At 44.3% G+C, this 14,610-nt stretch overlaps 1 protein-coding gene across 2 annotated transcripts in view; it reads right to left on the bottom strand.

Moving 5' to 3' along the window:
- MYO1E (myosin IE) overlaps positions 1-14,610 on the bottom strand; it is a 214,987-nt gene that overhangs the window by 31,420 nt on the left and 168,957 nt on the right. For both annotated transcript variants that reach the window (XM_059056186.2, XM_059056187.2), the window contains 5 exons: positions 14,289-14,387; positions 7,910-8,054; positions 4,012-4,126; positions 3,398-3,567; positions 1,410-1,555 (listed from right to left, as the gene is read on the bottom strand). In XM_059056186.2, the coding sequence (XP_058912169.1) occupies positions 1,410-1,555; positions 3,398-3,567; positions 4,012-4,126; positions 7,910-8,054; positions 14,289-14,387 (675 nt within the window). The remainder of the gene's footprint in view (positions 1-1,409; positions 1,556-3,397; positions 3,568-4,011; positions 4,127-7,909; positions 8,055-14,288; positions 14,388-14,610) is intronic.

Here is a 14,610-nt window from a genome sequence, read left to right as displayed (position 1 = left end):
CGCCACGTGTGAACAGCACGTTTCAGCTCACCCAGCTTAGCCCAGGTATAGCTGGTCGCCATGCAAGGGCAGCCTCAGGGCCCAGCTAGCCAGGAGACTGGCCAGCAGGTCATGGCCCACAAGCTGAATTCTCAAATAGACCTCTGGGGAAAACCTGACAGCGCCTAGAGCGTTTCCGTGAAATCCGTGGCACTGAGACCCACATGCGGTGGGGCTGCAAAAGGCCGCTGATGGACTCATCTGCTTAGTTCTACCACATCCTGAACTGAAGGGTTTTAAACTCTTAACCTCACTGCACTGCCTGGCTCTTTATCAGGAAAATTGGGAACAGAAAGAATCAGAAACCACAGTGACACAGGCAAGAATGGACACAACTTAAAATCTGCTCTGGATTATCACACTGGAGCCAGGATTTCCAGCCTGGTAAATCAGATGCCTGAGCATACAAACCCCCTGCTTTTTCCTAAGAGCAGCAGTTTTGTCTTCTGTGTGGAATAAGAGTTGCAAATTCCAAGAGGACATGTTCGCAAGTAACCAGAACATCTCTGCTTTTAATGCAATGGCAGCCCGAAGCTTGCCCTGAGAGAGGCAGTGGTATCCTCAGAAGGGCCAGGGACGTGACTCAAGGAGGAAGCTACTGGGCTCAAAGGGGCCTTTCTTCCTCTTTTCTTAGCCTTCTGTGGACTGAGAGGATTTCCTCTCATCAGAGGGAACTCAGTCTGGGAGTTACTAGCAGGGAACTTAGGGAAGTCTCAGCATGCAGAGAAGCCCCTCTGCCAAAAGCAAGCCATGGTGCTGACAAAAAGAGCAAGGACCCCTACCTGTGAACTTGTAGTTGAAGGGAGCATTTCGCAATGACTCCAGGGCTATAGATTATGGAGACCAATTTGTACTCCCCGCTGGGTATTAATAGGCATAAAGGGCTTCAAGGAGTCCAAAGAGATTTCCCACCTAGGACAGTCAGAGGTCACAGCAAACTAAAAAGCAGTACTGATGACTTAATGTCCACCTGTGCTTGGGCCTTTCCTGGTGAAACAGGTTAGGTCTTCAACTGGGGCGAGGTGGGCTTGGGGGCAGGGCTCAGAACATTGGCCCTACTTCAATAATAGCAATTGTGCTGGTTGTTTCACATACTATATTTATTTCTCAAATTTTATGGGAACAAAGGATATGGGTATCCGTTGATCAGAGGACCAGGTCCGAAGGCAAATTTTTCCCGTCATCTTGGGACTCCCTGAGAGCCATGAAGATGAGCTCTTCTTTGGGAAGAAGAGGAAACTGGGTTCACTTCATCATGATTTTTACCACTGGGGAGACTGACTGGGCCTTTCTCTAGGCTGTGTTTGGAACAGTGGTTGGTGATGTTGAGGAGAGACAGGGCTGCCCTGCCCCCAGCCCTGGCCACTCACCTGAGGGACACAGACAAGATCCTCTCCATCTCGATTCTCCGCTTCAGCACCTCCTTCACAAGGCCTTTGTCTGGGCCCTGCTTGACCTTTTCTCGTCCAATTAAGTACAAGCATTTCGGAGTAAGAAGCAAGTCTCGCTTTACGCTCTGTAAGGAGAGGTGTTTTAAAAAGTGTCAGAGTGACACCAGTCCACACAAAGGGCATTTGTGACCAGGTGAAGGGACGCTGCTTTAGGAAGTGAACTTTTACTACCATCGGATGGCCATTCCATTTATCATCTAAGTCCCTCGAGAGCAAAAGGGGACACTGTTCATGATTCTTAGGTTGACATATGTAAAACTGCTGATACTTGACTTTCTTTGACTTACAAAAATGGCAGACCATCAGGACAACACCTAAAGTATCAGGGCAAAACCAACACATAGGACGAACCTACCAATGATCTGCTACAGGATGTTTCTCTCTCAGGGATCCGTGCATATATACATTTTGTGACCCCATGAAATTTTTACTTGTTAAAATCGATAAATTTTCATTTCAATGACAATCCTTAAAAATAGAATATAGGGCTTCCCTGGTGGCGCAGTGGTTGAGAATCCGCCTGCCGATGCAGGAGACACGGGTTCGTGCCCTGGTCCGGGAGGATCCCACATGCCGCGGAGCGACTAAGCCCGTGAGCCATGGCCGCTGGGCCTACGCGTCCGGAGCCTGTGCTCCGCAACGGGAGAGGCCACAACGGTGAGAGGCCCGCGTACCGCAAAAAAAAAAAAGAATATAAACATACTGTATTATACTCAAACACTACTTAGAGACTTAAGCACTCATGTTTGCATTCAAATATGCCACCAGAGCATATTTGAAGTACAAGCAACCATACTTGGGTTGTAAGGAATGATTTGGTTTTGGCAAAACAACATCATCCTTCTTCTGAAATTAATATTGTTATTTATTTCATTATTTTCTTCCTGATCAAAAAAACAAACAAGAAGCAACACACATAAAAAGGTCTTAAAGGGCCCATAAGCGATTGTGGCTTCATATTTCACTATTAGGGTCAAGATTTTATCAGGCAAAAGAAAATGTCTAAGGAAAGAGGTTTAAAAAAAAAAAAAATTCGGGCTTCCCTGGTGGCGCAGTGGTTGAGAGTCTGCCTGCCGATGCAGGGGACACGGGTTCGTGCCCCGGTCCCGGAAGATCCCACATGCCGCGGAGCGGCTGGGCCCGTGAGCCATGGCCGCTGAGCCTGCGCGTTAGGAGCCTGGGCTCCGCAACGGGAGAGGCCACAACGGTGAGAGGCCCGCGTACCGCAAAAAAAAAAAAAAAAAAAAAAAAAAAAAATTCAGCTGGCCCCCAGTGGCTCTGTGAAAGCCCTGAAAGCCCTGCATAGTCATTTGCTCAGGGAAAATGGGTAAGAACACTTCACTTTATATTCTGAATCTTCTGATCCAATGAGTCTACTATCAATTTATTCTAAAAGCATTAGTAGACAAATGCACAAAGACATGTGAAAGGATGCTCACTGCATCCTTTTATTTACGATGGTTTTAAAAAAAAAAAAAAGCCCACTGAGAACAGATTAATGAGAAGCTGGTTAAAAATATAGTGAAGCAACTGTTGAATGGGATACTATGCAGCTAAACAAAATAATTTTTTTGACACATCTATTAATATGGAAAGTTCTCCCTGGCATATTTTAAGAGCAAAACAACCTAGCACATAAACCAGCATGTAAGGTAGATCTCAGTTTTGTAAAACTAAATATACAAATGTATGCCTGCAAAAAAAAGTTCTAAAGGATACACACAAAATGTTAACAGTGATTGTTTCTGGGTACAGGTGGCTACTTTTCTTTTGGTTTATCTGCATTTTCTAAATTTGTCTACGATGAGCATGTTCTGTTTTGGTAATCAGAAAAGCAAAATTACGAGTTATCTTTAAAACTGAGGAATTTGTTTGGTGACTCTCAGAGGTGGGCAGTCAGAGTGTACCTTGAACCTCCTGTCATACTTGGTCACCGTGTCTGCAAAATCAATCTTCTCTCTCTTGCCCACAAACTGCTGGAGTTCCGGGTGCTCTTCCATCCCTATGTAATCCCCGATGAAGTTCCTGTTAATACTGTTTCTCCTTCTCTCCTTCTTGTTCAACAGGAGGTCAGAGGCTGCAATTCCCAAAAGGGCAGAGAAGGGAGAAGGATCAGTCCCCGAGGAGAAGGAGGAAAAATGCTCAGTGTGGAAAGACACAGAGAAACTTTAAATGAATGCAAGGTTTTAACACACGACATTATACGCAAAGTAAAATGAACTTGTAATTCGTCTAAGTTCAAAAGTATTCTTAGGGCTTCCCTGGTGGCGCAGTGGTTGAGAGTCCGCCTGCCGATGCAGGGGACGCGGGTTCATGTGCCCCGGTCCGGGAAGATCCCACATGCCGCGGAGCGGCTGGGCCCGTGAGCCATGGCCGCTGGGCCTGCGCGTCCGGAGCCTGTGCTCTGCAACGGGAGAGGCCACAACAGAGAGAGGCCCGCGTACCGCAAAAAAAAAAAAAAAAAAAAAAAAAAAAGTATTCTTAGATTTGCTAAATTCATGAAACAAAATGACTACAATACCCTCTTCTCTCATTTGGACATATTTCTTCCGGGCCACGAATTTCCTCCATGATTTCTGTATCACTCGGGCATACCCATCGTACTTTCGCTCTCTCATTTCTTCTAGAAGAAAGAGCTGTGAATATAGAGAAGACCAATGTGAGCCAATTCACAGGACCTGAACATCACTTTTTTGGGTATTTCAGGGACGCTCAGTTTAGCCGAGGACATAACGGGGAGCAGCTTCTCAGACTCATAAACAAAGGTGAAAAAATGTGTTTATGATCACTATAACTTTTATATATACAGTCTTTTAATATAATATATATTATAATACTATAATATAATATACATATTCTTTTAACAAAAAATATAGTGGAAAATAGCTGGATCTGAGTGTATTCACTTGGACCTTAATGATGGTGTCTGCCCTGCCTTGCTCATAACCTCTGTGAGAATCAAATGAGTGAATCAGCACTTATCTACTTAGTTCCCACCTCGATCCAAAGAGGATATTAAGTGGCTTGATCAAATGAGCTCATGGAGGCAGTTGTTTAGTGCTGCCTATAGCCTCTTACTAGAATTTTCCAGCTTTTGCAAGAGCAGAGCCTGTGCTGCAGTGGAAAGGGGGCTGCCCTCCTCTTGGTTCCATGAAAGTATAGACTTCCTGCCTCATAGAAATCTCCAAGGAGTCACTGGGGCAGGGATAATAACCAGTGACTGGAGCTGGACTTCAGATGTGTTAGTTAGGACTTAGATTCACCAAGAGGGGCTGGAGGCTGTTTTAGTTAAGGGCTCCTATCAGACACTGGCAGGTGTTGAGACTCAGGCCACCTTAACGATGAATACTGATTTTTGCACCCCACTCAACAAAGCTCTGGAATAACGAAGGTGACAGCAAAAGCAGCTGAAATGAACCGAGTGCCCACTACAGGTCAGGACTCATTCTAGATGCTTTACACACATTCTTCCATTCAACCAGTCAACAACTACATGAACCACATATTTGTGTTATCTCCATTTTACAGATGAGAACATTGGAACTAAGATTGGGTGGGGCTGGAAAGTGAACCAAGGTCCTTGGACGTACAAGTCTTTCTCTGTAAATCTGCATCTAATCAGCTCGTAAAATGGTGGGAAACTCTCATTCACCTAGAAAGTGGTTTACATGATTCTCTAGGAACAAAAATAAAACGGACCAATAAAAACCCAAAGGAATGAGGATGAATGTCATTGTTAAAATGTTCCAGAAGGTAAACAAGTGAATCTGGTTTGAAGGCAGCTGGGCTTGATTTGTTGTCTCTTGTTTATCTGGGTCTGTACCCTGGAGCCACATCGATCTCCTCCTGACACTCAGCTTCTCCTTCTCACATCCCCAGCTGTGTCAGAACCACATCTCAAACTCAAAATACCAAGAGAGGGGCACTTCATTCCACAGCCATCAGTGCCATATACAATAATCACAAGGAGCGTATTTCCAAACAAAAGACTTTTAACAATTGGACAGAATGTTTAAAATCTGAGCCCTGGAAGATTATCTGTTGGTGTTTCTTATCTTGTGTGTTGGGTTGCTGGGTAGGTCTTGTTTCCTTCTTCTTTCCCAGAACTATTTTGGGAGTGTCAAAGAAAATACACTTGTGACTCAGAAAGGATGAAGACACAAGGATGACGCAACCAGTTCCCAGCTTCCTATAGACTAGTTCAAAGATTATCTGGTTTTTAGGTTCTTTCCAAAAGCCATACGGGTTAGAAATCAAGGAGGTTCAAGAAGAAAAAGAGAGGGGGGGGGGAACCCCCAAAATCATGGACACATGTAACAAATAAACCAAACCAAACCAAACCCTCTGGTGCCTGATGTCTAATGTGGGTTCTTAAAAGCGAATGGGTTATTTTGTAAATTCAGCACATTTCCTATAAAAATCAAGGCGAGATCACAGGGTAGATTTTTAAAAACCATTTTTCTTTTTTTGGCCTCACCATGCGGCATGCAGGATCTTAGTTCCCCAACTAGGGATCGAACCCGTGCCCCCTGCAGTGGAAGCGCAGAGTCTTAACCACTGGACTGCCAGGGAAGTCCCTAAAATCCAATTTTTGTAAAAATATTTGCAATGTCAGGGCTAGATGTGGATGGATGAGTGATGATGGTGGGGAGAGAGTAGTGATGATGGGATTTGTGTGCGTGCGTGCGTGCGTGCGTGTGTGTGTGTGTGTGTGTGCGTGTGTGTGTGTGTGCGTGTGTGTGTAAAAAGATGGGGGAGAGGACAGTCAAGAGATGGTAGAAAGCAATTGGGAGGAAGACATGGAAAAGAAAAACCAAAAATAAATCTTGATTTTGGCAGTAAAATCTCAAAGCTCAACTGAATACAAAAAAAAAGTATGAAAAATATTGAGGCTGTTTTTGTGAAAATTTAGCAAGTCAAAAAAGTAAAAGTGGGTATAAAACAACAGAAGAGTTTTCCATTGTACCCATAAATCACTCCATCACTCCATCTCTTCCTTTAGAAAGAACAGGAACAGTTCTGTGGGTTGCTTAATGGTGTATGACACAACATTTTCATATTACAATTGGAAATGAAATTACTGTGAAGCTACAAATAACTCAAAGTGGAAAATGCTACCACAAACTTTTCATAAAGGGGTTCTATCGATGTGTGCCACTTATTTGTTTAACAACCTTTACGGTTCATAAAGCCATTCAGTTACAACCATTAGCATTTCTGATCTCAGGCTGATCCTGTGAGGCAGGCAGAACAGCAGCCATGGGGCCCATTGTAAAGGAGAAAACTCACCGCGAGACCAGAATTTGCCTAGAGTCGAGCGTTTCCATTATGACCCACGCTGCAAGTTCTCATGGTATTTCCCCTTGATATGGTGACTAATTTTGCCAGATTCACCAAAGACTCCTGAAATGGAGTCTTGTGATTATTACAGGAACCTCAAGAAATGGTGATGCCCAGCCCCGGTTCGTTCCAGCAGTTTCTCCAACTTAAAAAGGAGTATCTTTGGGACTTCCCTGGCGGTCCACTGGTGAGGACTCCATGCTTCCACCGCAGGGGGCTCAGGTTCCACCCCTGGTCGGGGAACTAGTAACCCGCATGTCACCCAGTGCAACCAAAAAAAAAAAAAAAAAAAAAAAATGTCTTCATTCCACAGCCCAAGAGCTATGGGGCAGAAGAACTGAGGAGCTGGGTTGGGTTCCTGCTCAAACTGAGAATTTCCTGTGGACGGACATTCATTAGACTCAGAGTGACCACACCCTCATGAGGAAAGATTAAGAAGTTCCACTAAATTAATCTGTGGAGGTCTGATAAGTTTGCAAATTGTGAAACCTCTATGTTTGAATTCCTTGCTGGTAAATATCCCCGTCCTTTAAGCCCAGAGATTTCTCCTTCTACCTACTGGTCTCCTGAAAGGCCTTTCCGGGCTTCCTCATGGTCTTCGAGATACAGTTCTGGGAATTGTCACTCCCAGGCTCTGCTCCCCCTTTAAGGAGGAAGCCTGGGCCTTCGTGACACAACCCGCTTGGTGTCACCCAGGTGAGGATGTAGGTTCACCCAAGCCTCCTTTGTGGGCAAAGAAGTACCTGTTGGCTTAGGCACTACTGGGCTCTTCCTATGAGCCACTTTCCTCACGAGGCTCTGAGCGCACAAAAGCACACAAAACACTCCCTGACCTTAAGGTGATGACGTCCAGAATGGGAGAGAGACTTTAAGGAAGGAAAGAAAACAGCTTTGTATCCACGACGAGGGCTCTGGGGTGTGGAGAATGGCCTATACTTAGACTGGGAACAGCGGAAAGCCTTCTTACAGGAGCCCCCATTTCAGGCATGAAGAGCAGGATGAGGAAAAGAAGCCAGCCACGCCACGGGGAGGGGGCCGACAGGGGCGGCGGGGAGACGGGTGGCCCTGAGGAAACTCACAGACTCAGGGGCTTTGACGAACACTTTGCTCTTCCCGAGCTGGAACTGGTCACTGTCCATGTTGACAGACTGCAGCAAGTGGAGGACACCTTGTTTCTCATCCCCTCTCCACGAAGGCCAGGTGGCTTTGGTCAGAATGGCATACCTGTGAGGACAATGAGGGAGAGAAAGATCAGGCTCAGCCTGGACCACCCCCCAAAGGCACTCGGTGCTGCTAGGGTCCTGGCCATCCCCTCACCTCCCTTCCAAGGCTCAGGGATGGACCTCGACAACTGCAAAAATCCACTGGGTCCGGACTGCCCATTTCAGAGCTGCCTCCTAACTCCTTCCTTATCTGACCATTTCCACGCTAAGGTCCTGGAGGAAATCTGCTTTTCCTTTCTACCACTGGCTAAAAATAGCATTCCTGAAGGTCACCGATGACACTTTTCCAGCAAAATCGAAAGGTCTTTTCTCGTTACCAATTTCCCCTGATTTCTCAGGAGCGCTTAACAGTCAACGTGAAGAGTTTTACGAAGCTCCCCATAAGCAGCTGTTATGATTACGATGGATCAACTTTCATCTTTGGAGTTCTCTGCATCTTGAGTCAGGAGGCCCTGGTGATCTATTCCTTCCTTGGCCATTCTCCAATCTCGTCTCTCTACTGTCCTCTGGCTCACCATGTTCCTGGGAGGATGGCCTCTTCTTCATGCACATTCAACACTTTCCCTCCTCAGAGCCTTCACCTATGCTGTTTCCTCTACCAGGTGTGCTGTTCTCCGAACTCCTCAGGTGGCTGGCTCCCACTCAGGGGGTGCTCTCCTTCAGTGACACTTCAACAGAGGCCTTTGGGGTTGACCCAAGCAAATTTGTCTCCCTGCTATTCTCTCTCATAGAAACTAGTATTTTTCCTTCAGAGCATGTATCTTTTTTTTTTTTTTTTTTTTGCGTTACGCGGGCCTCTCACTGTTGTGGCCTCTCCCGTTGCGGAGCACAGGCTCCGGACGCACAGGCTCAGCGGCCATGGCTCACGGGCCCAGCCACTCCGCGGCATGTGGGATCTTCCCGGACCGGGGCACGAACCCGTGTCCCCTGCATCGGCAGGCGGATTCTCAACCACTGCGCCACCAGGGAAGCCCCAGAGCATGTATCTTAATTTGTAATGATACTCATGTTTGCACCTATTTGGTTAATTCATGCCACCCTCACAGGGACAAGAGCTCCGTAAATAGGTGCTTACCCTGCACACCCGGCACCTTACACAATGCCAGGAACACGGCAGTAAGAACTAACATGAAGGGCTCCGACACTATAGGGTGCTCTCTGTATCAGGTGCTATTCTTAGTGCATTAGATCCTGGATCTCATTTTATTCCTACAGCAACCTCATTCAGTTGGTCCTTCCATTTTGCAAAGCAGGAAATACAGGCAACTAGTGACCCACTCAAGGCTACTTAGCTAGTAGCTGTCATAGCTGGGATTTGAACCCCAGGCTGTTTCTTTCATGACGGCACTACATACAAGGCATGGACTGGTAGAAAGGAAAATATTTCCTTTAAAGGTGATACAGTCCACTACACATGTCTATGTTAGAAACATAATTATGTCAGAAGCTAATCTAATAGAGGAGACAGAAGCACATTTACAAAATGTCAAATACAGAAGGTACCAAAGACTTGAGACGGAAAGAGGGGAAAGAAGGATGGAGGGAGGGAGGGAGGAAGAAGGGGAAATCAGAGGAGGGTGTGGGTGAGAAATTGGAGGGCGTGGCCTATGGAGGAAGAAGGGGAAATCTGAGGAGGGTGTGGGTGAGAAATTGGAGGGCGTGGCCTATGGGCAGGCACATCTAGAACATAGGCAATGAATGGGCCCCAGGCCTCTGAAGAAGCCAGCGCCCTCCTTTGTTCCCAGAAGCTGCTATGAGGATTAGACTGATTTATGGCATCCAAGGAAGAAGGGAATCGTGACAAGAAGAGTGGCTCTGCCTTCAGGATCCAGGGCTCCGTCCCTAAGAGGACAGGGCCAGTGCTCATCACACCCTTAGGTCTAGCTGGCTGGGATTACGGGGATTTTAGGGACCCTCTCTGGTCCTCCTAAATATCCACATCTTGCCTGATAATACAAATTTCCTGGAGAAGCAAATCCTCTTATTCACTGATTAGCGATAAAAAGCTGAAAAATGAAAATGCCTGGCTGAAGCCACACATTAGCAGGAATACATCTCACATGTGGCATAATGAAGTCAGTTATACAAATTAAGTCACATAAAAATGACTGATAGCAGGGTTGCCATTGGGGGATGTGGTGAAAAAGTAGGAATGTACTGGCAATATAAATGGATGAGGGAGGAACTTCATGCAGGGTATGGGTGAGAAAGAAAAGACCAGACAGACTCCCAATATGACAAGTTTCTAAGAGAACGAGTTTGCCTGGTTTGATCTAATCAAATCAAAATTGTAAAGCAAAGTATTTTTATTGTGCAACCTCAAATAGGCAGCTCTTTGCAATTCACATTTTCCCCCCTATTAAAATAATGCTGTATTTCTCTCTTTTTTTTCTTTTTTCTTTTTTTTTTTTTTAATAGTAAGGGACTTGTTTTGAAGAGACTTTTTCTTCTTCCTTTTCCTGACAAGGCCTCTGAGAGATTGAGTCTGGGTAAGACATGGGAATTGCCTGGCATTTCTAGAGCCCTTTGACAATGGACCACTTGTGGTGGTCCCCTTGGCTTTCAGGAAGCTTGATGGTATCCTCCTTACTTCCTTTTGTACTTCACTGGAGAGACCAGGGCATAATTCTAGTACAATGTCCTCCCACTATGTAAGTACACCCAGTTCACTCGTCTTTCTCCAGGATATACTGGTGGGAACGGGTTGCACACGGCAATGATGCACTGCCTAAGAGGTGCCTGTGATAATTCTGGAGACATGAGGATAATAGCTTATACTCCTTTCATCAAGTATTTTCAGTTTAAGACCAAAATTTCATCTCAAGACCTTTGCACTGGCTGTTCTCTCTGCCTAGAACTCCCCTCCCTGCCCCTAGTCTGGAAGGCTCCTTGTAATCTCTCAGATGACCAATCCAATGGTTCCTTCTCAGAGGAAATGCAGCCCAGCAGACCTCTAGCTGCTGGCACTTGGATTTAAGGATGTTTCTGACCCCCAAAGACACTACAATCCTGACAGCCAGCAGGAAACTCGCTACACTCCATACCTGAGATAATAAAGGTATAAGATGGTTTAATTACTCACAGGGGATCACAGGATGAGACAATGACTGGCAGATTCTGGACAAATGCTGTTACAACTCCAGACTCACACACCTTACGGAAAACAGCACTGTCTCTGGAAAGATACTACTTGCCCACGGACAGATATATGGCCTTGTAGCCATTTCTGAGTGGGAGACTAAACATGTACTTTTTATCGAAAAACAAATTTTCCTTCCAAACCTCATTATCCTCCCAGTACTCGCAAATCAAAAGAAATATGACAACATCAGAAGAGCCTCCTTTTTATAAGACAGCGCTGCCTGTTTGTCTCTTCTGAAAGGAAAAGCCCACAGCAGGAGAGCTAAGAAGGGAGGCATCCAAGGATAAAATCATTTCAGTGAAAGTCTCTCAACACAAAGGACATAACAGATATGCAATAAATGCTTACTCTGTGTAAGGCACAGAAGAAAGTACCACCGGTGGAGCCATGCAGCTAGCCTGGCACTTGAGAGAGGTCCAGAAATTATAACCAGGTCATTTCACAGCTCATTTAAGGAGCTGCAGCAAACAAGTAACACAGCCCGCTCAGGGCACCCCAGACATTCCTACCGGGGGAGGAAAGCGTGGACTTCCCGCTCCCCCCAGTGTGGTAGAGCTCACAGCAATGCTTACGGAAGTCAGGTTTGTCGGTTTGTTTTTAAATAATATGGAAGGAAGGAGGTCTTTCAGAACTGGTTTCTCAAAAACAAACAAACAAAACAAGGTCAGATTAAAAAAAAAAATCTGATCAGTTTTCAATAGTAATGCCAATTAGAGAGAATCTGCAAATATCGCACAAAGAGTTTTTAAGTACAGAAAAAATACTGAAGGAGGATAAAACTATAAACATTTTGGAATTGTTGAGGGCAGGCCTTTCTAAATGAGGGCAAGATGGAGGAAATACTTTTCTTTCACTATTTTCTGAATTTAATTTTTTTTCCTCTTAATTAAAAAGGGGTATTTTCAAAGAAATGTAGTTTTACAAAAATTTTAATGATTATCTAAGCCATGTTTCTCAACTAGCTTCGCCCCCCAGGGGACATGAGGCAATGTCTGGATACAGTTTTGGGTGTCACAATTTGGGGAAGATGGGGATGGGGGTGGGATGGGGGTTGGCACTATTGGCATCTAGCAGGTAGAGGCCAAGGAGGTCGCTAAACATCCAGCAATGTACAGGATGGCTGCCACATGAGGACTCATCCAGCCCAAAATATCAATAGCTGAGGTTGAGAAATCCTGTTCTAAGCTAGTGTCACCCATCTGCTTAAAGAAGAGCAAAGTCTTTTTTATTTTTTAAATTCTTGTTTATCTGGTTGCACCGCGTCTTAGTTGAGGCAGGCAGGCTCCTTAGTTGCGGCTTGCCAGCTCCTTAGTTGCAGCACTCTGGCTCCTCAGTTGTGGCATGTGAACTCCCAGCTGCTGCACGCATGTGGGATCTAGTTCCCTGACCAGGGATCGAACCCGGGCCCCCTGCATTGGGAGCGCGAAGTCTTAACCACTGTGCCACCAGGGAAGTCCCAAAGTCTTTGATAATTAACATTTTAGTTGTTTGTCAGCAAATGGATGCTGCTACAGTGATGCAAGAGCGCTCCAAATTTATTTTCTCACTTTCCTAAAGACATCTTTTCATATTGCTCTGCTTACACTAGAGGTGTAGTGGGCCCTTTAATTCAGAGAGCTGTGTCAGTGAATTTTATTCCTAGTCTAATCAGCCTCCAAAATTATCAGCAATCTTGAATGTGTGGGGACAGAGTCAATGAAGCTTTATTGTATGGAATGACCCGCGCTTTTGCTAAGCCTCTTCTGACCTTCCACATACGATGACCCACACTGGTGAGCAGTAGGTCAGCCACCCCAATCTCATGGCAGAAGAAACAACATCCCCAAAGGGAAAGCTACTTTATTAGAAGTACTGGATTTCAAAGACAGCAGTTAAGCTCTTCTCCATCCTACAACCTCTTTGTTACATACAATTTGAATTAAGTAAAAACCTCTTACATCCTGCTCCTGTATACCAGGAATACATAATTATTTTCTGATTAAAATACTAAATATGGCTTCCTTCTTTCATAAAGGAAATTATATAGATGTAGAAAATCAGTGGAACTTCACTAATTTAGAGTCATTAGAGAAGTTCGAATCGTAATATTTTAAGGACATTAAATTTTACCCTTTTTAAAATCAATGCAAAATAAGAACAATTTAGTACAGATCCTGACAAATGCACTTTAATGGAAATATAAAAATCAGTTTAACTTTATATTTGGACTGTACAGAAAATTTGAGGTTAAATACTTTAAGCTTGCAAATATTTTCCTAAAATTGTCTTCATACTATTAATTTGCTCAGTCAAGTTAAGTCTCAGTCCGTCCCCATGTCACAATTACCATGAATTTCTGAACTGATCTGACACTCTAAACAGACAAAATACTTGTGGGTACTGATTTACTTACAATAAATGATGCTAAAAAGAACCGTACTATAACTTAACACTAAAAAGACAAATAATTTAAAAATGATCAAAGGGGATGTAAAATAGTACAGCCACTCTGTTAAACAATCTAGCAGTCCATCAAAACGTTAAGCATAGCTGCCGTCTGACCCAGCAATTCCATTTTTAGTTATGTCCCGAAGAGAAATAAAAACATATGTCCACATAAAAACATGTATGTGAACACTGGTAGCAGCATCATTCATCATTCAAAACAGCCAAAATGTGATGTCTAAAAACTGATGGATGAATAAGTAAGATGTGGTATATTGGAACACTGGCACAAGGGAATATTATTTGGCAATGAGTAGGAAATATGCTACAGGATGATTCTTGAAAACATTTTGTGAAGTAAAACAAGCCAGAAACAAAAGACACATATTACGTGATTCCATTTATAAGTAATGCTCAGAATAGGCAGAGAAAGAAGTGTCTGCTTAGGGCCAGGGGTGAGGGCCGAATAGGGGGCTGATGACTCGGGAAGTGAGATTTTTCTTTTTGAAAATGTTCTGAAATTAATTGTGCTGATGGATGCACAACTCTGTAAATATATTAAAAGCCAATGAATTGTATACTTTAAATGGGTGAATTGTATGATATGTGAATTATATCTCAATAAACTTGTTTAAAACAAAAAAGAGTCCAGAGTCACCAGTTCATTACCTCTGTAGGAATTTTTGGAAGACGCGCCGATAGGCATACCCAGCTCTCCTCACTCGAATGTTCTCTTTTAGGCCCAGATATTCTACTTGATGCTTTACCCTATAAAGGAGAGAATGGAGCCAGGACATTACTGGATAATCTTTTCACTCTGTTCTCCCACCCACCATTCCCCCCAAACTCCCAATTCCACACTGCAGGGAAGCATATTAAAAACGATTATAATTTATAGTGTTCAGAGTCTGAGCTGGCCCTCAAGTTATATAATATTGACACATATCTGGTTAACTGAAAGGGTAGAAATCTGATTCAGGAAAATAATTTT

Source organism: Kogia breviceps, chromosome 3 (genome assembly GCF_026419965.1).
Source record: "Kogia breviceps isolate mKogBre1 chromosome 3, mKogBre1 haplotype 1, whole genome shotgun sequence".
NCBI classification, from domain to species: domain Eukaryota; kingdom Metazoa; phylum Chordata; class Mammalia; order Artiodactyla; family Physeteridae; genus Kogia; species Kogia breviceps.
The sequence above is the reverse complement of the archived record's forward strand: the minus strand, read 5'-3'. Positions and strand labels throughout refer to the sequence as shown.